The following is a 27752-nucleotide window of genomic DNA, read 5'->3' on the forward strand; positions in this document are numbered from 1 at the left end:
TTTTTCTACAGCACTCTCATTTTATGTGGTGTCTGAGAGAATTAAGATTGGGAGCAACCATGGACTTGGGGTTTACTTGTTGGGTTTGTTTAGTTTGCGTGGTCTGTTAATTGTGTAACAGTTTCCAAGTGTTAAAACACAGAGAAGTTGAGTGCCAGTAAGTGTCTGTGTGCTACTTTGTTCTTTTCTGAGTCTTTTTTTAGATACACTGATTTTTTTTGAATGAGATTAGAAATACTGAAACTTTTCCTCCCAGCCTGATGATTAACTTTAAAATAAACTGTTTTCTGATGTCTGTGGTTTGCTTTGCTTGAGTTGGCAGGAGTTTTTAGCATTTTATTTACCTGGTTGGAGTAGTAATCATGATCAGATAGGTTTCCTGACAAGAAGAGAAACCAGCTCTCCTGTTGGGCATTTAACAGATGTTCAAGCCGTGGTAGCATCCATGTAGATATTAACTATCAAATAGCGGGCATATTTTAACATGTAAAAATTGTAATTATTTCCTGCTGTTGATTACTTTGCATCTGCCCATTAAAATGGGAGAGGGGGAATGAGGGAGAAGGAAGAAGAGTCGAAAGCTGGAGAAAGTGTAGTTGTCCAAACAACTTGGCTGGACAGCTTCTGTCTCAAGTCCAGCCGCTCCAGGTAGCATTTGCTTCTGTGAAACTGAAACCTAGCAGCTCTTCTGAACTTGGGGCAGACAGTTCTTAATTTAGCTCTGTCCTCGTATCCGCTAGCAATATCCCAAATGTCTTTCAGATATTTGAATTTTGAGTTTTTGCAAACCTTACCAGAAGGATGCTTTGCTCCATCCTATCGCTCTAATTTTGATCTGTCTGTGCTCGGTAAATCTTCTGGTCTCACAATGCATTGTTTTGGATGCTTCCTCTGTGCACTTAATCTTTTAACAATCTTCTGTAATTTTTATGTATTAGGAGTAAAAGCTCTGGCCTGGAGTGTCTTGGACTACTTATTCCTTCTGTGATTTTTCATCTTACATTGGATATTCTCCTCTGTGTAGGGATCTTTTAAATTAGGCTACCTACTCTATTTTCAAAAGACAAGCAAGATGAGAAAATATGCGGACTGTTCATTTCCTCTTCTCTCTAGTTTCTTTTACTTCTTCCTCACCAAGTCAGTCCAGTTTGCTCCATGGTCTTAGGTGTTACATTGCTAGAAGGTGACTTAGGAAAGTTCCAGGGCTTCCTATAAGGTTTTTAAAGCTTATGATGTTTGTGCTTGATTTATTGTGTTTAGAAAGGTGGGTAAAAACAAAATCTTACCGAGGAGTTCATGTACTGTGTTGCTTTCTCATGGTCTCTTTTGCAGAACAGGTACAGGTCTCAAGGCTTGCTAGGAATGCTTTAGAGGTCTGCTCTTTTTCATCTGGGATGTGAATTTGCAACAGTTCAGAGAACTGTGCACTAATTACAGGGCACCTCTGGTGTTTTTGTCTCAGAGGAAACCCAAACTTAGAATAAACTTCATGAAGATGTTGAACTTAAGTAATTTCTGCTTAGGACAAAGGTCAGCACTTGAAATTGCTTCTACAGTAAGAACATCAACAGCCTAGAATGCTAATTGCCTCAGTACTTAGACACCTCGTAAAACTAATTTTTACTGGTGAGGAATCATTAAAACCAAAAGACTTTATTTTACTTGCAAATTGTTGTGTTTATTACTGCTTCTTGCTTCTCTGAAGTGGGCTACATCTGGTACTTTTAAACAGGAACACCTTAAGAATCAGAATAAAAGCATATTAACTCCATACAAAACTGTCAAATTAGTTCCTCTTGTAGCTTTTGTCCAACTGCATTTATATGAAAATTAGATTTTTTTTTTTTTAGTTTAATATACTTCCGACATACTTTAAACAATCATACTATAACCCTATATTGACAAAACTAGCATACGTTGCATCTTGAAAGTGTTGCTTGTAGCAAGTTAATTGAACTGATGATGGTTTCTGGGTTGCTATGTTCCAATAGATTGTTACAGCTGATAAACCTTACCTGATACATTTTTTCCCCTTTTCTAAAGTTTGGAAGAAGAAAAGTCTTTCTGTTTCTCCAGCTTCTACATACTTTAATAACTTTAAACTGAATTGTCACAGGATTGAACTGATGAAACTGCATTCTTATTGATTTAAAAAGCAGTAAGAGAGGGGAAAAAGCTGATTTAGCACTTCAGGAAGCAATATTTCCAAGAAGTTAGTTAGGACAACTCCACATTCTACTGCTAATATCCTACTTATCCTGCTTGACTGTTTTTCATGTAAATTATTTTACTGCGTTACAGTAAATGTAAGCATGAAAATCACCAGACTTTGCATCTTTGCATTAAAATTAATTGTAATTTGAGTTATTTCATTAAATGAGTTTTTGAATTTAGTTTGAATGGAAACTATAAGGACACGGGATAGTTAAAAAAGAAAAAAAAAAAAAAAAAACGGAAAAGGGAAAAAAAACTCAGAAGTGTCTTATGACTTCTGTCATATGGAAGCTTCATTGTTTTTGATATAGAACCATAGTATGGTTTGGGGTGGAAAGCGGCCTTTATGAGGCTGAGAAACCTACATATGTATATTCTTAAGATCTACATTTTTCTTCTGAAGCTGCTCGTGCTGTGCTTGTGGCAGTAGGGTTGTGACCTAACTGAAAGCTTGGAACTGATTATTGGGAAGTTTGTGTATCTTCTTCTTCCGGATCACAGTCTTCTCACAGATAATGCCTAGAATTGCCATAGATCAGTTGTTCTTTTGAAGTTCTCGTGCCTTCATAATTGTTCTTGCTGCCGTTTCCTCCCCCTTTCACTTCAAGGACTTCTTCACAGTAGGAAATGGGAGCAGTGTGTGTGATACTTGGAAGCAAAGCGAGCATCCAGTTTTGGACTGCAAATTTCTGATCTTTCTTAGTTACCACTTGTTGAAGATAACGATCTTCACTGTTCTTTCTTGGATGAATCTCATGTCTTCTTGGATCTGAAGTCAGTCAAGTTCAGACTTGTCAGAGATGATGTTTTCAAGTATGGGAGTTACACTCAATTCTTCAAGGTGCATGACTCACCAAGGACCTGGTAGACTAAGACGGCACATGGCACTTCTTTACTTCTTATGGAGATTAGCTTACTGATCTAGAAAATCTCCATAACACAGAATATGGAATTGTGTAATTACTTTTCATAGTAAACCGAATTAAAATCTACTGTTATTCAACTTTGGGTTACACAATTCTAGGGGTGTTTTTGGTTTCAGTATCTTCCTGTTTCTTCTGTATTAAATAGACTATTTCTATTAGTTGCAAATTTGAAGAGAGCTGTGGCATGTAACTTGGGAGTGCCAAGACATAATGTACACAAGCATAGTGATCCTCTGACAGTTTTAGGTCTGCTTACCAATTTGAAAGTATTTCACTTGATTGCAAGTTGGAACTGCTTGAACCTGTGTTGGATTTGTCTGGTATCTCAAGTTTACAATACTTCTTGTCTACTCATCACGACCTTCCTAAGGAACTTTATGAACTGGGATGGAGAAACTCATCTGAATCCTTTACAGATCAGGACTGTGACCTCACTAAACGTCTGAATTCGTGTTATGGAACTTGGCTGTGTTCACGCCACTTCTGAACGGGTCTCTAAGTCAAATCCTAATAAGCAGTGCTTGTTGTGTATTAAATGGATATAAAGTTAGCAAGTTATTCTATTGTGAAGTTGTCAGAAGACCCTTTTGTGTCTCTTGCACCATCTAAAATGTGTAAAATCATCTGAGGAGAGCATCAAACTGTCACCAGAAAACAGAGTGTTTGGCAATTCAGTGTGCCAATCCTGTCTTCAGGATTCTTCAGAGTGCTTGGCAAGTGCCTTCTCTCTTGCTTCTCAAGATGCCTTCATGGGGAGGTGACATGATGCAACCTTTCTGATGATTTTGAGAGCTGGGGTCTAAGAATAACAGGTTAGGTAGCCCTGGAGTGGCCCTAGCAGTTTAGTACCTGAACCTAGCTCATCTGTTGTACAGTTTAAATTCCTTTCAGAGATCTGGAGCATTGATTTTTGCCATTGATTTGAAATTACTTTTCTACTTTAAACACATTAAAAAAATAATTGGGACACTTTCATATCAAACCTTCAGCATAGAAACCACTGATGTGCAATTACTGAGTTCCATGCAGCCTTCAAGTTCATTCCTTAATTTTTTGTGGATTTCGAGCTTAGCCACTCATCTACTTTTCCCCTTTGTTCTCTATCTCCTGTCATGAGGTACAAACTCACCAAACTTAGGGGAGATGTAACAGGATAGTCCAATGTTCTCTACTGATACCTGGCTGTATACAACTGAACTGTGTAAGCAGATTTCTATTAAGTAGTGTCTCACTTGGCGAGTCAAGTAGCTTCATGCCTCTGCCTGTTTCAAGAGTTACACTGAACTGCAGTTTGGAGTTCAGTCTGCTTTCAGGGCTGCTCCTTTGCTGGGACTCCAGGATCTCTGGCCAAACTTGAGAATTTAGCTTGCTTCCTTTTGCTTAAAATTCCTGGAGCACTCTTCTGCAGCTCTGTAACTGGATGCAGCAGGAGAGTGAGTCACAAGGAGAAATACTGCAGGAAGAACGGTCAATTACCTTTTACTAATTGAGGTTTGTATAGGTTGTGTTTACAGCAGTCCAGATGTTGCCTGCCTTGACCAAGAAGCTCTTTAGAACACATGAAGCGCTTGGGCCAACTGCTCATTGCAGTGAAACTTTTAAGAACTGTTAGTGGTATGTTCATGCAGGCCAGGGTGGATCTTAAAGAACAGGGCTGCCCTAAGTCTCTTGAGATTTGCAGACAGCAAGTCAAAGTGATATAATGGCAACAATATGCACTAACTAAAGCAGTCACTAAAGTTCCCAAATTATTTGAATGAATTATAGGCATAGGTTAGCCAGTGATGAGTAATTTTGCAATTTTTTGTTATTTTGGTAAAGAACTATCTTAATTTGGACCGTTTCCCCCTCCCCTCCCTGTAATTTATATAATAAAGGTTCCTACAGCTAGAAGATTTCCTAGAAATGTCATCTTGATTTTCCTGAAACTGGTTGTAAGTTGCTAGCTTTCTTTCAGATTCTCTGGATGTTCATACATGCTCAATGCGCTCACATTTAGGGGAAAATCCATTAGAAGGTGGTGATGCTTGTTAGCATATAGTAACAGTTTTCTGAACAGTAAGGTTGCAAACCACGTGTTTTCATAGGACTTGGTAGCGTGCACAACCAGTGTCCACTTCCCAAAGTGCTGCCCTTGCTCCTTTCCCATAGTATGATTACCTTTACCTGTAACGCTCAGATAGGGAAATGCTTTTGTTTCAACTTTGCTCCTGGGGTTTTGAAATACAGATGCTTAGGTGTCCTGCTGAAATTGGCAAAGCCTGTGGTGAGAAGAGAATGAAAACTCATTCTCATTCTTTTTTTTTTTTTTTTTTTTTTTTTTTTAACTTGTCTATTCCTGCACCCAGTAGAGTATTCAATTAGTACTTGAAATTATCAACGTTTGATTCCCCAAGCAATATATATATATATTTCTCCCTTTTAGAAGTCTAGTGAATAAATGGGCACAAAGAACCAGTCTGTCTAATTTTGCTCAGTGATGAGACTTCTTTATGTCTGGTGTGCATGTGAGATAGTTTGGGATTTTGCTTACTTGCATAAGCTGGGACGTAACGGAATCCCAGAGCTCTGGGGTATGTGGCTGTGGGCTGTGGAAACTGCACTGGAGCACAGTCCTGTAGGTGCAGCATGAAGACGTGAAAGGGTACTTGATAAGCCTTCATGGAAATAGTAAATTCTATAGATTAAGCCCTCAGTACCTCAGCATAATTTACCAGGGTTTGTTTTTCTTTCTGGATTTACAGAGATATGAAAAATGCTGTAATTGGAAACAACAAACAAAAAGCCAACTTGATTGTTTTGGGAGCAGTTCCAAGGTATGTCCTTTGCTACTCTCCTTTTCACTGATTCACAACAGGTCTGGAATAATGATCCATAGATCACAGGCACTTTTTTGTTTTAACTTTGATTGTTGACTGCATACTTTAATGTAACTGAGAGACTTGAAATATCTGTTAAACTCATGTGTTACAGAACAGGCTGTTGAGTAATGCTTTTATTTTAGAATTTCATAGAGTTCCTTAAAGTAGTCTCAGTCTTTTTTATTAAACTTTATCAGTTCAGGAATTAAATCTGTTTTTCAACTTTAACATTAATGATGGATGAAAGTGGTTGTATCTTAATCCTATTCTACAGCCAATATCCTGGTGAGTGCACAAGTGGAAATGTGTAAGGTTGTTTCAAGTATAATTTAAAAATACTAATAAGCATCTGAGATAATTTGCTTCTCTTCTCCATCTGCATCAAAGGATTAAAAGCCATTGATCATGCTTATTGCTGAATTACTGCTTCAGCTGACACTAACATTTTCTGGATCCTGATTCCAATAGTACAAATTTAACAGGTAACTTTAGCTACTGAATTGCTTACTACAGCTTTCATTTCACTCCTCTTCTCCTCCAGCTTTCTTTCAGCTACAATTTGCAGCCATGACGAAGGAAAACATGGAACAGTGCATTACTTATGCTAATAGTATGGGACCTATGGATCCTTTTGCTTAAATGGCAACTTGGTCTCAAACTATCCTGCCTGAGGCAGCTTCTTCTGACTTGTCAAAAAACGCACTTTGTTTGCAGGGAATATCTTCTTCTCATTTACAGACTGAGTTTTGTGTTAAGGCTAGCCCTTTAAATTCTCTAGGGATTACCAGTGGGGAAACCTACTCTCCAAAACCTGGTGGATTATCTTCTGTTTTGACCAAATGTAAGCAGGCAAAGAGAAGACTTGACCCAAGGTGTAAAGATCAAAGTGGGCATTTGCTAAAGCTTATGCAAAGTTTAAGGATTTTTTTTTTTTCTGCAACAGGCCCTGTGGGATTCTTGTGACTGACATTTATTCTTGTGGTTCCCGTTTTAAAAACAGAGGATCTCTGACTTGAAATCTAGAATCCACCTTTTCTTAAATTTTGTAGGACTTCATGTTCCTTCAGTTATCTTACTTTCTCCTTTTAGTTGTTCTACGCCCAATACTGAAAATCCAGAAGGTTGTTTTTTTCCTGTTAATATCTTCTGGCTGTGCAAGTGAATTATATGATTAACCTATTAATGCAAAGAAGGGACTGTGAAACATCTTAAAAGGTAAATGGTTGTGCTTGTTTTCAGTTCTGTACAAGCTATCCTCAAACAGCACCAATTCTTACACCAAGGCTTTTCAGAATAGGAGTACAAAAGAACACGAATCAGCCATGATATTGTAAGCAAAGACAATTCTCACCGGCTGAAACTTGTGGCTTTGTCCACCTGCAAGTACCTTTCTGAAGGCTGTAGAATTTCCTCGGGGTGTTTCAGACAGCCTTAGATTACAGACAATTTTTATTGGAAAATTCCTGTTTTCTCTAACAAGGCAGTGGGAATTCATTGGATGTTTGACAAGCCTTCTAATTCATTAAATAGCTACTGAAACTGTGAGTACAGGAATCCTTGTTATTCCAATCTGCAAAGTCAAACTTTTCCCCAGTAAGAATAGGTATAAGGAAGCTAGCATCCTTTGCTTTAAGTCTCCTCTGCAAAGCTAACTACACGCTTTCTCATAGTTAGATTGCAGTCTCCCAAGGAAAGCTGATTCCTTTCTGTAACAGTGTGGGATTTTTAGAATTCAGCTGCTACTGCTTTGTCCTGGGGTTCTACTTCTTGTTTACGCATTTCTTTTTCTCTTCCCTGCTTCCCCACGTGTTCCTGCAGAATGTTTTCATGTGGTGAGAAGAGACCATTGTGATCCAAAGCACACCTTCACATTTCTGTCACTTGGTGCAGAAGAAAGCAGCATGTTCATATACTAGAACAGATCCATATGAGGTTTGGAAACAAGTCAAGGAGAAGTATCTTTGATTTGAAATCAGGCCAAATACTAATGGTTTGTACGAGCAATACCTGCTTTAATGTATTAGGCTGCTACTTGGTTGGAAAGAAACGTGAAGTCCTTCCAAGATCTCCATACAGGAAGGAATTACTGGTGCAGAGTAGCTGAATCACTGCCATTCTGGGTCAGCGGCCTCCTGTGTCCGTAAACTGACTGTAGAGTGGTGTCATCTTTAGAAAGAGACGTGTATCTACATAGGAAATGGCATTTGCTTTGTACCTTTGAAGGTCAGTCTGACCTGCGGTCACTTTCTGACCATTTGTTCTGAAGATGGTGCTAAGAAAAACAAAAGCTATTAAAGAAAGCTCTCAAAATTGCATTAAGCAGAATTGTTGTGTCTGGGCACTCTTGTATTAAGAACTGTCCAGATGTGCGTATTGATGTGGTCTTAGCTGATAGGAATGTAGATAAAGCCAGCCTATATGTGTATGTGGGTTTTGTTTCTTATGGAATGATTTTCTGTATCTCTTCCTCTATGCAGAATGAAGCACTGCCCTGAGTTATTCCTTTACGTCCTTCTGAGATGCTGAAATCAGGCACTACTTTCAGGACTTGAGAAATTTTACTTTTTGAAATTGTTACTGTTAATAGAAAACAGAATTGCTAAAGTTCAGGGGAGAAAATATTTTAATGCTATAAGATCTAGTTCTTCCAGTGGCAAGCTGGCTTAGAAACTATATACAAAGTCAGCTATTCTTGAAGATGGTTTATTTCTTTTCCTGTCCTTCAATTATTTTATTTGAATTTCTTTTTCATTTTGCTCTACATGAGCACCTGCAGAGACTGAGAAAATCCCAATTACTTGTGTACTTCTTCACTCGACAGTTTTGTAAAAACAAACGCTGAACTTTTGTGCCTATCAAAATGCCAAACACCTCTTTGGAATCCAAGTTCAGTATTCAGAACTTATTGTCAGTTACTTTTGCATCCTTAATTTCAGGAAAATCATTGGAAATTTCCAGTTCAAATGTAGATTTTTTTTTTTTTATTTCTTTTTGTAAGCTATCTTGATCGGACTTCTGACTTAGTGAAACAACATTCACTTAGTAGCAGTTAGTCTGTTAGCGCTGCTGGTTCCCAGTCCTCTGTGGGCTGTTATCAACCCCCCTTTCTGGTGGAGTCAATGGAGATGAGAAAAACATTTGTTTGCAGTTGAATTCAGGCTGAAAATCATATTCCTGTCACTTGAGTTCCCCTGTACCTTAGGTGTCATTCTTAGGTGTAAAGATTCTTGCTTAAGTGTCTAACAGGACGATCCAGGTGTCTTGCCCTTCTTTCACATAACCTAAGAAGCAGAAGAGCACCCTCCACATCTTGTATACTTTTCGTACTGGAACACGGTGCACTTCCACTGTGGGAGCAGGCGCAGAACTGCAGAGTGAAAGACCACCCTGTTACCCAAAGCTTTTCTTGGAGTTACTCAAATAAATGTCAGATAGCATTTTTAGTTAAAACAAAAAAAAAAAACAAAACAACAAACCTCTTTAATTAGAAGATAAGCATCACGTTTCCTATGCTCAGGTATTTAGGGATAAGACGTTTGTGCATATATCAACTACGAGTTTAGTTTAATACCTAGAAATTATGTCTATTCGTGGCCTGGAAAGCTTGGCCTCATGGCTGAGATGTTGAACAGTGTGCTCTAGTTGATCTCGGGTTGAGCAGGGGATTGAACTAGAGGTCCCTTCCAATACCATCCAGTCTGTGATTCTGTGATAGGATTTAATGATGAACTGCTTTTACGTGTGTTTTTTTGCTTGGGGTTGTCCTTGAATTCAGGTACTCCCTCTAGGAGTTCTGTTAATTAGTGTCCTGTATAGTACTACTCCTAAAGGACTGTCCATCCTCTAACTGTTGGAATGCAGGTGTCTGCTTGACAGGACCATCTCTGGTACAGACAGGAGTTGTTAGCACGTGACTGAGTTTTGGGCTCTAAATCCGTTGTTAGCTAGATAAGGTAACACTCCCTTGTGAGCAAGGAATGCGGTTTCTATTAAAGTCTTGATTCCTTAATTCATAACTTTAGATGCTGAAACTATGCATGAAAGATGTGTTCATGCAAATATATGTCTTGTGCTTGGTTCATGTGGTCATGCAAATCTCTTTAATTGCTGGCTGATTCGGATTAGAAACAGCAGTATTGCATGCAGTTCTATCCCCAAATGGCTGGAGGCTGAAGTTCTCTCAGCCATCTTTGGAGATCTGCAGAGATCCACGAATCTAGTATTGAATTTCGGTAAAGAAGGAACAGCACAGTAGTGGATGAGGTGTTACCATGTGTAGGTCTGACATTTTTTCTTCATTGTACATTGGGCAGTAAAAACGTTGAACTATTTCAGAGAGCAAACTTCTCTTTTCAAGGCAGTGGAAGGCTGGGTTACTAGACAAATACAACTAGGTTCAGCAATAATTTGTTGAATCTTTTCTAGTTTCTAATCTTAAGTGGCTACACAAACAAAAAAAAAAAAAAGTAGTTTTGTTGGAAAAGTTCTGGTATCTGTAAAGTAGAAAGAGGTGAATGGTGATAACTGGTATGAGAAGTATTTAACCTCTGTGTGACTGATGGTAAATGGTATCTGCTTCTGACTATTTTTGTATCTGATGCTTTGTTTTCTCAACTTCTTTTTTAAAGAATTAAAAGAAAAAACCCTCATTAGCTGCAGAGTGTTTTCCTTGATGAAGGATGAAGAATATTGCAGGTTTGCCTAATGAATAATACACACCTTATCAGCATTCAGTACATTTATAAAAATATGAAAAACTGTACCTTTGGGGCATTTCTAGATTTCCCACCCATCCCAATCTCATTTTGCTGTGAGGAGGGGAGAAGGGAGCAGCCAGTTAGTTTCATGATATGGACAGGAGAGAAAAAACCTCATCATGGAATGTCTACCCCTTTTAGAGAGAGGAGACTGCAACTCCTTCCTGTGTAATTTACCTGTGTAACACCGTTTGTAAAAGAGAAAAAAAAATCTGAACCATTCTTAAGCATGAGAGGATAAAGCATGCCTGCAGTTGCTCCTGCAGACCTGTGAAACAGGATTTCTAGTTCAAGGACTAGAGATAGAGCATCTCTAGAAATGTGAAATGACAGATATGAATCAAGCAATATTATTTTTGTGTGTTTTGGGTGGTAAATTGGACTTGTATGGCAGCCCCACAGAAGTAGAGCAATATATGTACTCTGCAGAATGCAAGGGCTGCAGTTGGTGACAGTGTGATAAGTCTCCAGCAATTAAATTGTTGAAAAACAAGACAGTAACTTCAAATGATTGGTGAGCCTGCCTCAAACCAAGGGCAGTGACTAGATGATCAGTTACGATTCCTTGCAGCTCTGGTTCTGTGATCCCCAGTTCCTATCAGTTGTCTGCTGACCGTGCAGAAGTTGTAGGGTGTTCAGGTCCACTGGTACTGTATGCCCGCTGCTGGTGGGCCAGTAAGAGGTGTACCAGTTAGCAGCTGGGCACGGCTATTGAAACGTTCATAATCTCTGGTACGTTACCAGCTTTCTTGCAAGAAGTTGGGCATGATGCTTGGACATAGTATTACTAGGCTCCTCGTATATGTTAACAAGGTATTTTTGTCTGAACTTCATAGACATCCCTAGGAGTGCAGGGCATGGTTATTTCCTGATGGCTTTTTCTGTTCCTGGCTGCACTTTGGGATTTCCTGTGTCAGGTACTCCATGGGGTGGGGATCTGTGCCATGACCTAGCAGCTTGTGCGCTTGGGTGAAGAAGCTTCATCTGTGGTGCTGCTATTTGTAACACCTTCCCCATACTAGGGTGGTAAACAGTGTGGAGAGCAGAGGCCCTAGTAGGGCTGCCGTTGTTGTCCCTGTTTTTTTCTTCAACGCAAGTCAGGAGTCGGGGCCTATCTACATAATTATACCTCTTTCTACGAGGAATAACTCTCACCCTGAGAGTTATGTGTAACTGGAAGAAGGTATTCTTCTAACCCTGCTACGAAGTAAATGTGAATCAAGGCAGATATTCATAGTCAGCAGAATTGTATTAGAACTGTTTTTTTTTTTTTTTTTTTTTTTTTTTTTTTTTAAAGAGCTTCATAGCCTTCTGTCTCTGAAATGCCCTTGTAGTAAGAAAAGGGCATTGTAAAAATACTTCTAAGGGCATCCGTTAAATTGTGATATTTAATTGGAACTTTAAGTTTCAGTTTTTTATTTAAAAAAAATAATATGCAAAATTAGCTTTGTGATATCTCTTGGAATCTGTTTGTAAGGAGCTATAAGAGTCAAATCTATCAAAAGTATTCAAGAACCTATTTTTGATATCCTTTCATGTGCAAATATCGAATGATGGACGGATGCTATCCCATGGAGTAGAAATATGGTTTAGCCATTTTATATACAATGAGGAATTTCAAAACACAAAGGAAGAGTCAAACATTGTTTAATTCATGTTATAACAAAGCAAGTAACTCTTGCTACTCCATGTTGCAGTCATTTTCGGAAGAAACTGATCATGAGGGTGAGAAGAACTTGATCCTAGTACCTATTTACTCTTACATGAAAAATGTTTTTTCTTTAGTTCTGACTTAGGTAGGTATTACAGTTCTCCAGTACTGGATTTAGTTTACAGCAAAAATCAAATTTGATGGAATTTACGTAATTCTTATAGGGGAAAAAATCATACAATATTAATGTAAGTGAAGATGTCTAAATGTTGCAAGAAGTTACAAGAGCTTCAAGCTGAGACTTCCTTTTGTTCCTGAAAGAGAAACTTTCTTTACGATTTACTTCCCTAGAACTTGCAACATCGTAATACATCCCCTTGTAGAAGTAGAAGGGTTTTTTTCTCTGTAATCCACCTGTCAGCTATGTGTTTGTGTTACTGAAGTGATACTTTACCAGAACTGGTCTAGAGATGATAAACAGTCACTTGAATTAAAAGATCTCGAGATACAAGGTACTAAAACTTGAACGCTTATTACCCTGAGCTCTTTTTCCACATGCCTGCTTATGGGGTTTGATGAAGTGCTGAAAATGTTCTGTTACTAACAGCTGAATTTCACCATCACTTTGGTGGGTATTTTAAGAACTTTGGAGATTTTTGTGACAACTTGTAAGTGGAGTGGAATGTCAGAGAGTAGAAATTTCCATTATTTTTAGCTAGCTGTGTGAGGTCTATGTCAGAGCAGACTGACAAGGTCTAAATCACGCAGGTGTCTTTTGGTGAACAACTCTGATGCAATGCCCCCATGTCAATTATCTTCAAAAGGAAAGAAAATATGAACTGCTTATCTCCCTCGCAAAGCTGCTGTGGTTATTGTTTGTTCAGCAGCTACATTCTTTAAAAGTTTTCTCCCTAATGCCTAGAATATTGCATGATTTTCCTAGATGAATCCCTGTCAGTTGTTCGAAATACATTGTGCCTCCAGCTGACCTTATTTGCAGTTCCTAGGTGTAGCTGTTCATGTTCATTGACGTGTCTCTCTGGCTGGCTTTACTGTCCTATCTCATGTAGGTACAATTGCCTGGGTACCTTTACTGGCAGCTGAGAAAGAGGCTGCAATGTATTGCTCTTAAACGTGCAGCGATGGAAGAAATTGTGTCCCATATAAACATTAGATTAGGGAAACCTTCTAGAAACTTGAAAAAGTCCAAATACTGTGTTCTAAATTACCTAGCAGAAACCTTGGATTAATGTTCATGAAGATGTTGCAACATCTTCCCATTAGGCTTAATTTCATTTTCTGTCCCATTGGGATGAGTTTTACTGGGGGATCACTGGCTGAAGAGTGAGTGAACAAGGATGTTAGCACCTTTTTGCATCTCCCATGCTTTTAGTATCTCCTCAAGCTCTCAGGCTCTACATAAAAGAATCCTGGTGGTTCTAGCAGAGCCTTTTTCCAATATTTTCCTCCACGTTCAGTGGGAGTCAAATGGCTGGCTACTTCCATTTCTGAGCCTCACACCAACACCCGTAGGTGGAGCTAAGACAAGTACCCCAGTAATTTGTTTTTCTAAATCTCCAAAATCTGAATTGTAACATTCTTTTTCTCCCTACATGCACGTGATATTTTTCTACCTTTTTATACTTTTAATCTCAATACATGGGAGGAGTGGATTACAAAATTGTGTCCTTGCTGAATTCGTCTGTGGCGGACCCTGGAAACAGCAAACCAGTCAAGGGTTGTGTTCTTGTCACAATAAAAGTATGCAGTCTTTGTCTGTAATGTTTAGTGGTAGTTTAATTGGTACAGATGTAACTATACATTAGTATATGGGTTGTCTTCATTTGAATTCTTTAATAATTCTAGAGTTTGTCATTTAACTTGCTAATTTTCAGTGTTACTTGGTGTCAGTTCTCTCTTTAAAATAAAGCAACAGAAAATGTTATAATATGCATGTTGAGTTCTGTGGAAACCCTAAATTGAAACCCAAGCATATATTAAAGATATAGGAAGGGATATTATTAATATTTCAAAAACTTATTGTATGTAAAAATCTGAACTTAAATTTTCATCTCACTGATTATAAAGCTGAGTTAAGTATTTCTATTTTAAACACGGAGACCATAGATTATAGTCAGCGTGTTTCATTTTCACACATCTGCTCCAAGTGTGGAGTGTTAATGGGAAAGAAAACAGCAATTATGTTCTTCATAAGAGAACAGCCTTCAGGATTACGCCTGCTTTTGGATTTTGTAAAATCCCCTTTAAGAAAAAACAGAACTGAATGTTTTATGGTCTGACTGATCATTTCTGTGTACAAGGAACAGATTGATTATCGATAATTATCAATTAATAATGAATAATCCAAGACAGTTATTGGTGTGCTGTGTATAGAGAAGATGCATCTCGGCATTTTTTTCAGGATATTATTACTGAAAATGGAAGGAAATACTTTTGCAAGTCTAAACTGAAGTCTAGGTTATTGAAAGCTTTTTTCATACACACACACACACACACACACACTCAGGAAAAAAGTGTCAGATACTGATGTTATCCAGCTAGCGGGTGACTGTGTATGTACCAATGGTTACATCAGCGGAGTCTCCCTGTATTCCCCAGACAACTCAGTGAAAGACCGGCTTCTTTCTTGTCTTAAATGCCTTATTTAAGATTAGGTATATATATATTTTTTATTTATTTTTTTCCCCTGTAACAAAAGTGCTTCAGATGATTCCAAACAGAAACTCAACATGTCTCCCAAGTTTTAGTAGTGGTTTGTGATAGTGTGTAAGCTTTCCTCTGCAGGGGGAGGGGAGGGATGCTGTTGGCAGCTGGCTTTGTCCCAGCGTTCTGATAAATATTTCCCTTATTTCCCATTTCAGTCTATAAAAAACAACCCACCTTACAGCATGCTGCAGGCTCATTTGTCCTGGCGTATGGCTGTGGATTTAGGGAGGATGGAGGCTTTAATCTCATTTTGGAAGTTATTTTGTTTGCTTGATGACAACATTTCTATTCCATACGTGCTGAATTAAACTGAGTCAGTTTTGTGCTCCTGCATCATAAATGCATCATACTGCATCATGGGCTGGATGTGAGCCTGGCTACGTCTTACACCTTCAGTCCATGCATTCTGATGTCCCTGCATTTGAAGGAGCAGGTTGAGAGAGTATAGTGACAGCAGCAGGAATTAATTTTAGCAAGACTTAAGTTATTTCCTACATACTAAATCATTTAAAATAATTATAAAATAAATGTGTACATATATATATGAAGATTTATGATACATATATATATATACACACTACTTATACCTGAAGCTGAATGTTAACAGGCTTTTCTTTTTACTCTCTATTCTCTGTGCCAAAACACAAGGTTATTCATGTGTCCTTGCTGATTTCTGCTCCTGGCTGGTCAGGATTGATGGATTGGTTGTTGTGTGTTTTCTAAATGCCCTGACTATTTGAAGTCAAATCTTTCAGCTTGCTATTTAAATAAAAAAAAAAAGAAGAAAAAAGAAAAAAAAAGCCAAACTTGTCATAAAGTACTACACATCATACAAGATGTGTAATTGTTTCTTAGCAGTGTAGTTACTAGAAGAATATTTTGAAAACTGCACTGCAAATGTTTGCTATGTGTGTGGTAGCCAGAAACGGTCAAATGAAGTCAAGTCTTGGGTGTTAAAACAGCTGTACAGGTTACTGCAAAGAACTTACTCATCTTCTGATCTGCTTGTGGCAACTCCTATCAGTTTTTTTTTTTTTATGTAAGAGTTTTGGGGTTTTTCTTTGCAATTTGAGAACATCAATTAGAGCAGTAGATGGGATTGCTCTGTCCATATAGTACCGTGGTGTCCAAAAAGACATCTCTTCAAGGATCAGTTTTAGCCAGCATCACTCGGTGCATTTGGATTTTACCAAAGAAGCTTCTGTTTCCTGGCAATTCTTCCCTGACCTAGAAGGCTTAGATCAAAAGCAGCTGTCTGTAGAGAAGTAATGGTAACACAAGGTTATTCTGTCCTATTAGGATTGGAAGTGAGATGCTTCTATTCTTTTGATAATTTCGCATAACCTTAATTATGTATTTTACTTCTTTTATGGTCTTTCAAAAACAGCACTTATCTTTATATTAAACATTGCACAGCTGATACTTCAAAGAAGACAGCGCCAGAATTTTTAGTTCTAGAAGCATGTCATGTAATTGGCTGAAGTATGGTTTTTGTTCTTTTTCTAGAAGCCCATCACATAGGTACAGTTAGAGTTTGCCCAAGCGTTATGTGAGCTGTACTGTGTAACCACGGATAATCTGAGCCTTTTATATATATATAAAAAAATTTTGTTCCATTGATGTTAAAGAGGTGCCCAGAGTGAAGTGAAAACCTTACGGCAGATCAGTTACACCGAGCCACTTGAGGCCAAAGTGCTCCAGGAAAGGTGACTGTTAGCTGTTCCCTGTAAGAAATTTTAGAAGGTTTATATATATATGTGAAGGGCTAATATGCATGCAATGCAAACTTGATAACAAGTATGAATAGAGATTTATACAAGAAATTCAGATAAGTTTCTAAACATCAAGAGTAAATGATCTTTCAGATAAAACAGTGGGGGCATGGGGCCTTTTACATCCATTCCATGTGTGGAAAGGTGACAATAACAGAAGCAATTCTGAAATGTATGCTATTCGGAATTTACCAGTCTGATTCTTTGAATCTGAAAGAATTTGAAAGGAGGAAAGGTATTGGGGTTGATTGCATCACACATGCTAACTGAAGGATGGAATTACTGTTTTTGCAATTTGTGTTTGTGTTTTAGAGCTTTTTTTCCACTGTCAGATTAGCTACATCTGAAAAAGGGTGCAGTGGTGCTTTGGGTGACACTGGAATAACCTTATCTTCCTTGTTAGTATTTAACCGGCATTTAGGGCAGAACAGATTACTTTTGGATTGCACGTCTGCTAATTTTTCATTCAAAAAAATGGTTAGCAAAACTGGATGATTGTTTTGCAGTTCTCCAAGACCTTGTTCGGTGATAGTTTGAGACGTAATGCATGTCCTGCTTCTAGGTATTGAAGAGACCTTTGATCTCAGCTCTATTCCTCTAAGCACGTAGTTTTGTCTGTTGGCCTCTTATTCTAGGTTTTGAACTTAAGGGATTCTAAGAAGCAGATCTGCCTTATATAAGGGGGAAGCATGTGGAGTGGGTGTTTAAGATACCCTTCCGAGCACCTTTTTGTGAGGGGCTGATGGTACTTCCCTAACTGTCCCTTTCCAGTCCTGCGTTCCTAAATTGCATTTAGCTACTGTATGTCTGGTTATTTTTTCACTTGCCTTTGATTTTGGCAGTCAGCTTTGGGAGGATTTTGTTCAGGGGTCTGTTCATCTGAGTAGCTAATTCTTTACCCTTCAGCAATGGGATGGATGTTGGTTGGTGCCTTTGTGCTCTGGGAGAAGGCTTTGGTGTATTACCTGGTTTTGGAAGAGACCCTTTCAAACCAGACAGAGCAGTGCATTACTACACTGAGACCATTCCTATCTTCGCACAATAAATCTAGAAAAGTGACTGTGTATCTTGCATACACAGACGATTGTATCTCAATATCCCAGTCATCTTACCTGTTATAGTTCTGCTGAGAATTGTAATGAGGGAATCATTAGTTAAATGTATCTTATAAATGATGCCGATCTTAAAGTGATTATCTTTTGTGCTGGTACAAGGTAGGAATCTGGTTACTCTCTGGGCTCTTTGTGAGACTCGGGTTTATACTGAAAGTGTTTGGTGACCTCTGCTGTGATTCGGGTGCTACCAATATAATCTGAAGCATGTAAGATCTCCTAGGTATCTTGACACTATAAATTATCCATGGTGATTGAAACCCAAAGATACACATCTAGCAAGATGTTTGTTTTTTTTTTAGTGCTGAAGTGATCATGCTTACCTACTACTCAGCTACTTTTCTGCTTATAAAACTTTTGTGGGCTAGCTTTATGTTCTTATAGGCTAATTTCTCAGTGTTCACTCCTAGCACTGATGTTGATGCTCGATGATGGAGTTATTTTGCAGCTGTGATCCGGAAGAAGTTGCTGCCAAAGATAACACGCATCACAACAGCAGTAATCATTTCTCTAGGTGTTAGGAGTAATGTGTGAGGTTCCCTTTCCCACTGACGTCAAACTACAGACTCATTTCCTTTAATTCAAATTTGGGATCTTCCTGGTAACCTGAAAGACATCATCCTGGATCTCATTACAGCGGCATTATATTTTTAGAAAAAGCAGTGTGGTATCTTCCTAGCATAACAGCAAGTAAAACCTTTGTAGGAACATATAGTGTAAAAATACTCTCACGACAAAAATGTTCGATGTACTCTTTTGTTTGGATTTCATCCTTGCATTGAGGACTTTATCTTCTTTACATAGCAGGATTTAGATTACTTTTTTATTTAACTGACAAGTACTATTTGAATTTTCTCTAAAAGTAATTCTGTTTCCAGGTTGCTGTATTTGCTTCAGCAAGAAACCTCCAGCACAGAACTGAGAACAGAATGTGCAGTGGTCCTGGGAAGCCTTGCAATGGGTACAGAGAATAATGTCAAATCCCTACTAGACTGCCATATTATTCCAGCCTTATTGCAAGGTACTTTTCTCTCACTGTAATCTGCGTAAGTAAATGTTTCTGAAGTACTTAAATAAGCCAAGAAAATGAAGCTGAATATTAGTTTTTGCTTATATGTATAGGATTACTATCACCAGATTTGAAGTTTATTGAAGCCTGCCTACGATGTCTCCGTACCATTTTCATTAGTCCTGTAACTCCAGAGGATCTCCTATACACTGTAAGTTGTAAGCAGATTATTCTGTTCTTTTAATTATAATGCTGTTCTAGTGTGTTAAAGCTTACAGAGTTGGGAGCTTTCTAAAATTAACAGATAAAGACAAGAATCTGTTTTAATGGGTCAAATGTGCTACACCACAGAGGAATTCTGGGGATGTCATCAGTCTGTTTTGCTTTAACTTAAGGAAGGAGACGCATAAAAGTTTCAGAGACCTGTTAAGACTTGAGAAGATTTTAATGTGTTTTTCTTGTGAGCAAGGTTGGCTCATTAGCTGCTTTTGGTTTCTTGTAGAAATTTGCTGTTCTAGTTGTCATATGCCCAAAACCCAGTACCTGTTTAGTTTACCCACTAATGCAGGCTTACTTTGTGAGGGAGAATCAAGAAGACACTTCGTGATGGTTATGACCACCAGCGCTAATAAAATACACTTGAGGGTTTAATACCCAGTGTTGTCCCACAACCAAACCAACTCCTTGCAAGCCCTTGGACACTGCACTTGAGAGTCAATCAGGGTGTTTGTTTATATGCCACGTGTAAAGGCAGAAGATCAGGTGGAGCTACTCTAAACCAGACTCTAAGAATACTGCTTAGAATAGTTTGTCCTTTGCTTTTCTATGCACATAAGAATGCAATGAGCGTGGATGTACAGCTGGTGTATCTGGAAGTACTCCAGTTCCTAGTAAGTAACTTTTCCTATAAGATGCTGAAAAGGCAAATATGTCTGTACTATGCCGATCCCTTCCAGTGATTAAGAAACAAACAATTGAAACAGAAGTCACTTTTGTTCTCTGCTTTCTGTTTTCTGTTGAGATGAACAAGTCTGGATTGTTGGCAGCAAAATTTTGTAAAGTAAGTCTGCTAAATTCACAATATTTAAACATACAAATCTTAAAAATAAATATTGAAAAGCTTTGTTTAATCTCAAATATGGATACAAATAGAATAGGAGAGACTTAATGCATGTTTATTTAAAAATAATAAGTATTTAAAAGGAAAAAATATTAAAAAGAAGAAGTATTACTAGAAACTTCCCAAATAATTGAGAAATAAAGTGTCAGAAATCACTGTGCGTCTCTGAATCATAGCTGTTGGGCTACTGTTATTTTCATTATCATAAAAGTAGCTAATGAGCATGAAGATTTTGTTCTACTTGTAATCCACTTCTTCCCTGGTAAGAGAGTTGCAATTTATTAGTCATTCTCCTGCAGGTAAAACAGAGTCTGATTTACTTCTGTACAGTCAACTTACAGTGTAAGTTCTCTGGACAGGAAGAATCCTTGAGTTCTTTCATCTCCTCTGTTTGGCATTCCTTTTAACATTATCCCCTCTGACTGAGAGGTACTGGTAAAAGTAACTGATGGCTTTAAAACGTTGTCATTTTGTACCTTGCCATAAGGCTTAAGAAGTAACTGGCTGTGTTTTCAGAAGGGAAGTTCTGTGTATAATGATTTTCTTTTGTTGTGATTTACTTGGAGTTCTTTTTTTGTTTTGTTTTCCCATAAAGTAAAGGTCCTGGACACAAAAGCAAGAGCTTTTATACCTGGCACTGACTCCTATGTCATTTCCCTATCCTACCCGCCATGAGGGTGCCTCTTAGAATTGTCACTTGTGTTTTAAGTATCTCCTGTACTACTTTAATAGTCTTATGTCTTGACCTGATGAAATTGAGAACTCCAGTGTTCCATTCTGGAACAATTTATATTGGGAAATGAAGAATGTGGAATTAGGAAATGTATAGAATATGGAATTAGTACTTCTTTAACTAACAAACTGTTGACAAGCAATGCTGAAATGGTCTTAATAATTTTTCTTTTCTGGCTTGTTTCCAGGATGCTACAGTTATCTCCCACCTCATGGCACTGCTCAGTAGGTCTCGATATACACAGGAATACATATGTCAGATCTTCTCACATTGCTGCAAAGTAAGAAAGAGAATACATGTTCTCTGAGACTTGCATTTCTGGCATATAATAAACTGTATGAGATGATAATATTGTGGCAGGAACATAAGGACAGTAATGACTGAACTGCCATTGCTCTGGACTCGTTGTCATGTTTTTTGGGGTTGGTAGATGTTTCTATACAGTAAAACAAAATATGCAAATAAGTAATTTTGGGGTGTCTCTGTATGTATATGTATATGACTACTAAACAAAATCAACGGTCTAGGCAAATATCAGTTCTCACTATTATCGGTATAAATGTAGGAAGACTTCATTTTTTTTCCTCGGAAGTTTCACAAAAGTGTGAGCATCTCTTTGCGGCTTGCATCTGCTTTCAAACCATCTGTTTTAAACCCAGAGAATGGTTTCTAAGAGGTGGTGTAAGCTGAGAGGAGAAACCATACTCTTCTCAATTGAGCTCTACCAGTTTCAGGTTTATCCAGATACATGTTCATTCCTGTTACATAATGCAATTCTCCTAATCTGGGAAAACTTCTAATTTAAAAACAGCAACAACCCCACCCCAAACACAGTTTTGTTCTCAGGCTGTCTTGTAGTCTTAAGACATCCTGATTTTCTGCACTCTGGCCCCAGTTTTCCCACACCACTGTTTTATTATATAATTATTGTTTCTTTTGTTACTATACCTGCGGGTTATGCACTAACAGTTTCAATTCAACGTAGAAAATCAGAATTTTATGGCATCTTTCCCATTTAGAAACAGTTTATAACTAAAAGATCATAGATTGCATTTATCTGTTAGACTGAAAAATAAAAATATTCCAAAATTGATGTATTTATAAGTATTTACCTCCAAAAGTCTATATTACTTCTTAAAAACGAGTCTTTGGAAATTGTGAATTGTTTCTTTGTTTTGCATGTATGTTTATCCAGTTTCATGTCTTCTGTTAAATGAAACTGGGGACTGAAGACTATAGAGTGATTTAAAAATGGAACTCAGTTGCTAATATTTATAGAATTATTAAAGCAAGCGTAGTAAGATAAAATCCTGCACTGGACTGTAGAAGTTCAAATCGAGATAATGTTGGGAAAGGAATTGGGTATTTTAAGAAGAAAAATGCACCAGTGGCTCTCCTTTCTGCCTGTTAGTTTTTTATATATATATTTGTAGATTTGGAAAGTCTTAGTGCCAAAAATATTGTAAAGAATAAAAAACCTAATAGGATTTGAATGAAAATGTCTGCTTCTCCTGGAGCTGCTTTTAAGTTGAAAATTAGAGCAGTTGGAACATCCAAGTGGTGTATCCTTCAGTCTTCTTATTGGGGGGGAATACAAATTTGAGTAGGAATTAGTCATTCATCCAGCTTCTCCTTATCTGGGGATGAAGAGAAATGTTGTACGGGCATGGAGCAGGCAGTGGGAGAACTGCAATGCAAGCTGATTGTTCCTAGTTACTGTCAGGTCAAGACACAAGTAAGTCCTGCCCGTCTAATAACAAACATGGGCACCTCGTGTTTAAATGGCCCTTGAACATCTCTGTAATAGGCTGAGTAACTTGAACTGTTGAAAAGTTAGGCCTTGTTGGCACACAAGAAAAATAATGCAGGACTGATTACATATGGAGGTACAGAACGCTTGTCCAGTCAGGGTTAGCTCAGTGGCAGCACAAACCCTGCTGGCTGTGTGAAAACTGCTGTGTAACTTCAGGTAGCTAGCCCAATCTGAAAACAGTCACAGTCATCCTTTTCCAAATGAGTTGCTTCCTTTTAGCTCTGCTGACTCCTGCTGACTTTCATCTCAGATATATGGTTAACAAAATGTAAGCCCAGTCACACCAGAAGAGAATAAGAAAGGGCGTATGAACCCGCTCTACTGTTTGCCAACACCTACTCCATCCCCAGAGCCTCTCTCAAACAAAACTCGCAGTGAATGTTTTCAGAAATCCAAGTTTTTGGGAGGAAAAGGCTGATATTGTGAACAGACAGAAATGTGAATGCACAGGAAAAGCAGAGTAATGGCTACGAATCGTAGGACATATAATTGCTTTTACAGAATAAATATTTAGCTATGTAGCAAAGAAAAATATTTGTGGTTGAGTAAACAGATTATTAGAAATGTTAAATTGATCAAGAACTCATTTCTCTCTTGTTCTGGCAAATGCATATCTTGAGTGCAGCTGTAAACTGTCCCCTTCTTATTTTGATTAATTCTTGGATTTCAGATCTGGTAATTAAGACAAAACATCAATTCTGTATTCTCAGACTTAATAAAGTGCATCTAGTAGAGTGAAGCAGGGGATTTTCTGCTTTGTGTGAAAAGTACATTCTTATCACTAAAAAATACTGAATATTTCTGAACGTTTCAGTATTCAGAACATTTTTAATGAAGACTCCCCCTAAAAAGCCATGATTGAGAGCACCCTTATTTATTTTCCCTGAAGAAATGTTACTATAAGTATTGATGTTTTTTTTTTTCTCTCTTCGTGTTAATCGATTTATGCATTAAACAACTGGTGACATATCTCAACTTCTCCCCGCCTTGTTTCTGCATACTCTTGTCTGCTTAGATCTTGTGCTCCGTTTTCTCTCTTCCTGGCCAGAATCTTGTTTGGTTGGGTTTCTCAGGTTCCTCGTTTTGTGCCTGCTTGGATTTCACTGGAAAAGCTCAGACCTGTTCTCCTTAGCTAGGAAATCCTTATTTCAGGTTCCTAGCATATTGCTGTTGTTTTCTGCTTGTACATCATGCTTTTACTGCTTGTCACTGCGTTTTTAGAGTTAAAATTGAGTGGTGGAAAATGCTGACTCTGGAAAAGAGCCATTCTAAGCAAAGGAAAGTGTTGGCTTACAGGGGAGTGGATGCAGTTTTTAGCATACATAGTTAGGACTCTATCAACATACAAGCAAAACCAAGTGAACTGAAATCAGGTTGATGTGCAAGGCTTGTTAAAATGCAAGTCAACACATACTTTCTAAGATTCTCTATCACAATTGATTTGTTTCCAGAGAAAGTGATGCGAGTAGGTAAGCTTTAATATTTTAATGGTCAAGTGAGAAAGATAAGGTATGAGTTTGGAAAGAAACGGTTGGATGAACGATTTGAGAAGATAGTGCTGGAAATTATATCTGAACGTGGTGACATCTCTGCATAAGTAATACATTCACCGCTGGCTGAAAATTAAAATCTCGTGTCTGGGAAAGATCCAGGATAAAGCCTGTAATCAGGGCCCATTCAGAGAATGTTTTCTTATGTGATCCTAGGCCTGGTGCTGGATCCCTGAACCACGGTACATTTACATTTAGGTATCTGCTTTTAAAATTCCGTTATGGAATAAATTATTACGCTGTCCTATCCTTCTTGAAAAATCAGCGTTTTATGATGGAAAAATATACAAGAAATATGACTTCTCTCTGGAATATTACATCTCTTGATTATATTTGGAGAAAAAAATCCCTGAAATAGAACTGGCTTCTGCAACTCTGTTAGGATGCCCAAAGAGAAACAGAGTGAAAAGGCCTTGCTATTACACTGCTGTTGGAGATACTTGGAACTAGAACAGAATGATGCATTGTGATATCAAGATTTCAGGTGTATGTTTGAAGCTGTCTCTATTTCTGAGTTGGTACTCAACCTGACTGTGCATTGAGCAAGCAGGATTGGTGCGTACAAACACAGCGTGTACAGATTGGATATATTCATTACATCAAGTTACGCAGCTATGAATATGCCCAAGTGTTACTTGCACCCCTCCTGTTTGCACAGTTTACCTCTTCATCTCTTTGAAAAATCTGTAATACCCACGAATTACTAGAACAATCTAGGTCAATATGATTTTTTTTAAAGTTTAAGTTCATTCATATTTTTCACATATTTTAATATCTGTTCTTCAGCTTCAACACTGGCATAGCTGCGGCTTTAAATCATTGCCTCAGCCACTTCTGTGTGCCAATGTAAGTTGTTTTCCTACTTCAACCATGCTATTTTAATTGCATTTTTTTGGTAGAAAGCTCTTGGTGGCAGTAGCAGCTGAAGCATCTCTTAAAGCACCAGATATGTTGCATCTAAAAGGAACTTTCATACTATTTTTTCCTTAGAGATAAGGGATGTTCCAAAACTGTTCCTTTGAACATAAAAGGAATCTGATTTCAGCTGTATCTCAGATGTGAAAATTAAGCGTCACTTATGCATACTGGGGTGTGTAGATATGCCCGTGAACTCAGCTGGGTTTGAATGTAAAATTAAGGAGTGAAGATGCTTTCTTCACTTGCAGATTAGTTGAGAAAATGTATCGAGGTATGATTAATGCTGTGACATTACAAAAGCTGAATTTAAATTGTGCATGGCCGATGTTTAATGCAAAAAAAATGACTGGAGTCATGAATCCACTTCTAAAGAAGTGTTTGTAAGTCACAGACCAAATCTCCCAAGAGACGCTGAAAGCTGTGGGCCCCACTGGTGTTTTGTGGTTTATTTCTGACCTCATTGAGCCTTGTCATGCTACAGAATTTCTGAGACCTTTCTACTGCAGAATTCAGTACTTGTGTTTAATTCCAAATGCTTTTTAAATCTTGGGAAAATATTGATTTATCAGCCATTGTTGACTTAAGTCTCGAAGCCAATAAATGGGTGATGGCTGTCTAGATTTATGGCTAAATATGTTTGAAATTAAAATAATCTGTAGGAGGAAAATGTGAATCTGTTCTCAGTGCACTGTCACATTCTGTCTGGAAACAGTTTTAGAACTAATTCCATTTCTTCTGAAGTTAGAATTGCTGAAAATGTTTAATATTACACACACAAAAAAGTTAGTGACTGGAGATACTTTAAATGATTCATGGAAAAAGTCGGGAGCTTTCCATTGTTTCCAATATGAGGAATAGAAACATAAGTAGTCTATCCATGTTTGTTTATTTATGAAAAATAGTAGTTTCCTATTGAAGTAAAAAGTGAAAATGATCACCAGAAAAGGACAAATGCTATAAATTGGAGATGGACTTCTTTATTTAAGAAATAAAAGGTTGGTATGCCAACTGATTTCGAAGTATATGCTAGTAAATCTACCTTTAAATACTTGAAAAAAAAAAAACAGAGCTAGTGGAAACCTTATACATGTTCTTTAAAAATATATATAATTGCATTTTTATGTTTTTCTTTGTAGGGTCCAGATCACCAGACAATCTTGTTTAACCATGGAGCAGTTCAGAATATTGCACATCTGTTAGTCTCCACCTCCTACAAAGTAAGACACTACAATTATTCGGTGTTTTGTACGTTTTTATGAAAGGGATGCCAGTAATGTTGATTTAAAAAAGAAAAAAAAATATATATACACATGTATGAACTAAAACTGTAAATACGCGTAATGTTCATTTCTAGAATAAAAATTGTTTTTACCTGCCATATGGATTTCTATCAAAATGAGACCTATTATTTTGGAATGCTCTGTTAAGTTAGAATATCATTAATTAAAACAGAGTTGGCATTTGTTGATCTGACAGAGAACAGTCACTTGGTTTGTCTAATATGCTGAATGTTACATGATTAAAAAAAAAATAAATCAGAAGAAAAGCAAAGGTGAGCTGTCTTAAACAGAAGTCATCCTTGAAAAAACATGAACGTGGAATCTGTGAAGGCCACCGGCTACCAGTGTTTTCTGCTCACATGTCTCAGCTCCATCCTCTGTTATGTTTTTGGGAAGTCCGTCCTTGGCTATCTGAAAATACCACTGCTGGGAAGAAGCATCATAGTGTACGCATATTGTGGTGGCAAGGAGGGTCAACTACCTGTTCTCAGTCTGAGGCCAAAATTTCAAATCCTAAGCATAGCTATAGGAGTCTGCTGTAAATTACTTAAAATGTTTGAGTGTGTGAAGTGCTTTCCAAAGCTTTTCAGTGTAACTTGGTGTTTTGTTTGTTGTTTTGTTTTTTTGGAGAGCTAGCAGATACCTGGTATGCAAATAATTTTGAAATCTGTCAGAAGCCAAGCCTGTGATCTCTAAGCAGTCAAATTGTTATGGACTTTCTTATGAAGGTATCATTTATTCCCTCCTCCCCAAATGTATGAATATCATCATTCTAAAAATTAGAAACACATGAAAGCATCTTTATTTATCCTGAGTTATTTTTATTGCAATATCTAATACAAAATATCTAATGTTTCTGTGCCATTTTTATTTTGTTGAAAAAAGGCTGTTCGTTGCTTGATGAAGACTAGAGAACATAATTGTTCTTGTCTTATTTCGGTCTGCAACCTAATACAGAACAGTCTCAGTAACTGAAGTATCTTTCAGCAGGAAAGCAAGGCTTCAAATAAGAATTTCATGTAAAGGGAAACTTGGTGTTTTGTTCCAGGGCCTAATTATCTTATGTGGTGGTTTTGGTTTTGTTGGATTTTGTTTCTTTTTATAAATCCAGTTGGAAGTATGCTGTCTTTAATGTTTCGTTAGTGAGACTGACAGATTTCTGTTTTCTGTCTTGTAAAACTTCTGTAAGAAGTTTTCACCATGATAGGGAACATTTTGTTCATTCTTCCATCAGCTGATTTTTTTTCAGCTTGTGTTGTAAGGTGAATTTTCCAAGCCATGTATCTGTTTGAACCTTTCCTGATTTTTT

General features: G+C 37.6%; 1 protein-coding gene across 3 annotated transcripts in view; it reads left to right on the top strand.

The window, feature by feature from the left end:
* The window catches only part of ARMC8 (armadillo repeat containing 8), a 61523-nt gene that overhangs the window by 10278 nt on the left and 23493 nt on the right, over positions 1–27752 (top strand). For 2 of the 3 annotated variants that reach the window (XM_032193035.1, XM_032193037.1), the window contains exons 3-7: positions 5885–5956; positions 18899–19041; positions 19143–19240; positions 21070–21162; positions 26300–26380. In XM_032193035.1, coding sequence (XP_032048926.1) covers positions 5885–5956; positions 18899–19041; positions 19143–19240; positions 21070–21162; positions 26300–26380 — 487 coding nt within the window. The remainder of the gene's footprint in view (positions 1–5884; positions 5957–18898; positions 19042–19142; positions 19241–21069; positions 21163–26299; positions 26381–27752) is intronic. The other variant, XM_032193036.1, reaches the window with a different exon arrangement.

Source organism: Aythya fuligula, chromosome 9 (assembly GCF_009819795.1).
Source record: "Aythya fuligula isolate bAytFul2 chromosome 9, bAytFul2.pri, whole genome shotgun sequence".
NCBI classification, from domain to species: Eukaryota; Metazoa; Chordata; class Aves; order Anseriformes; family Anatidae; genus Aythya; species Aythya fuligula.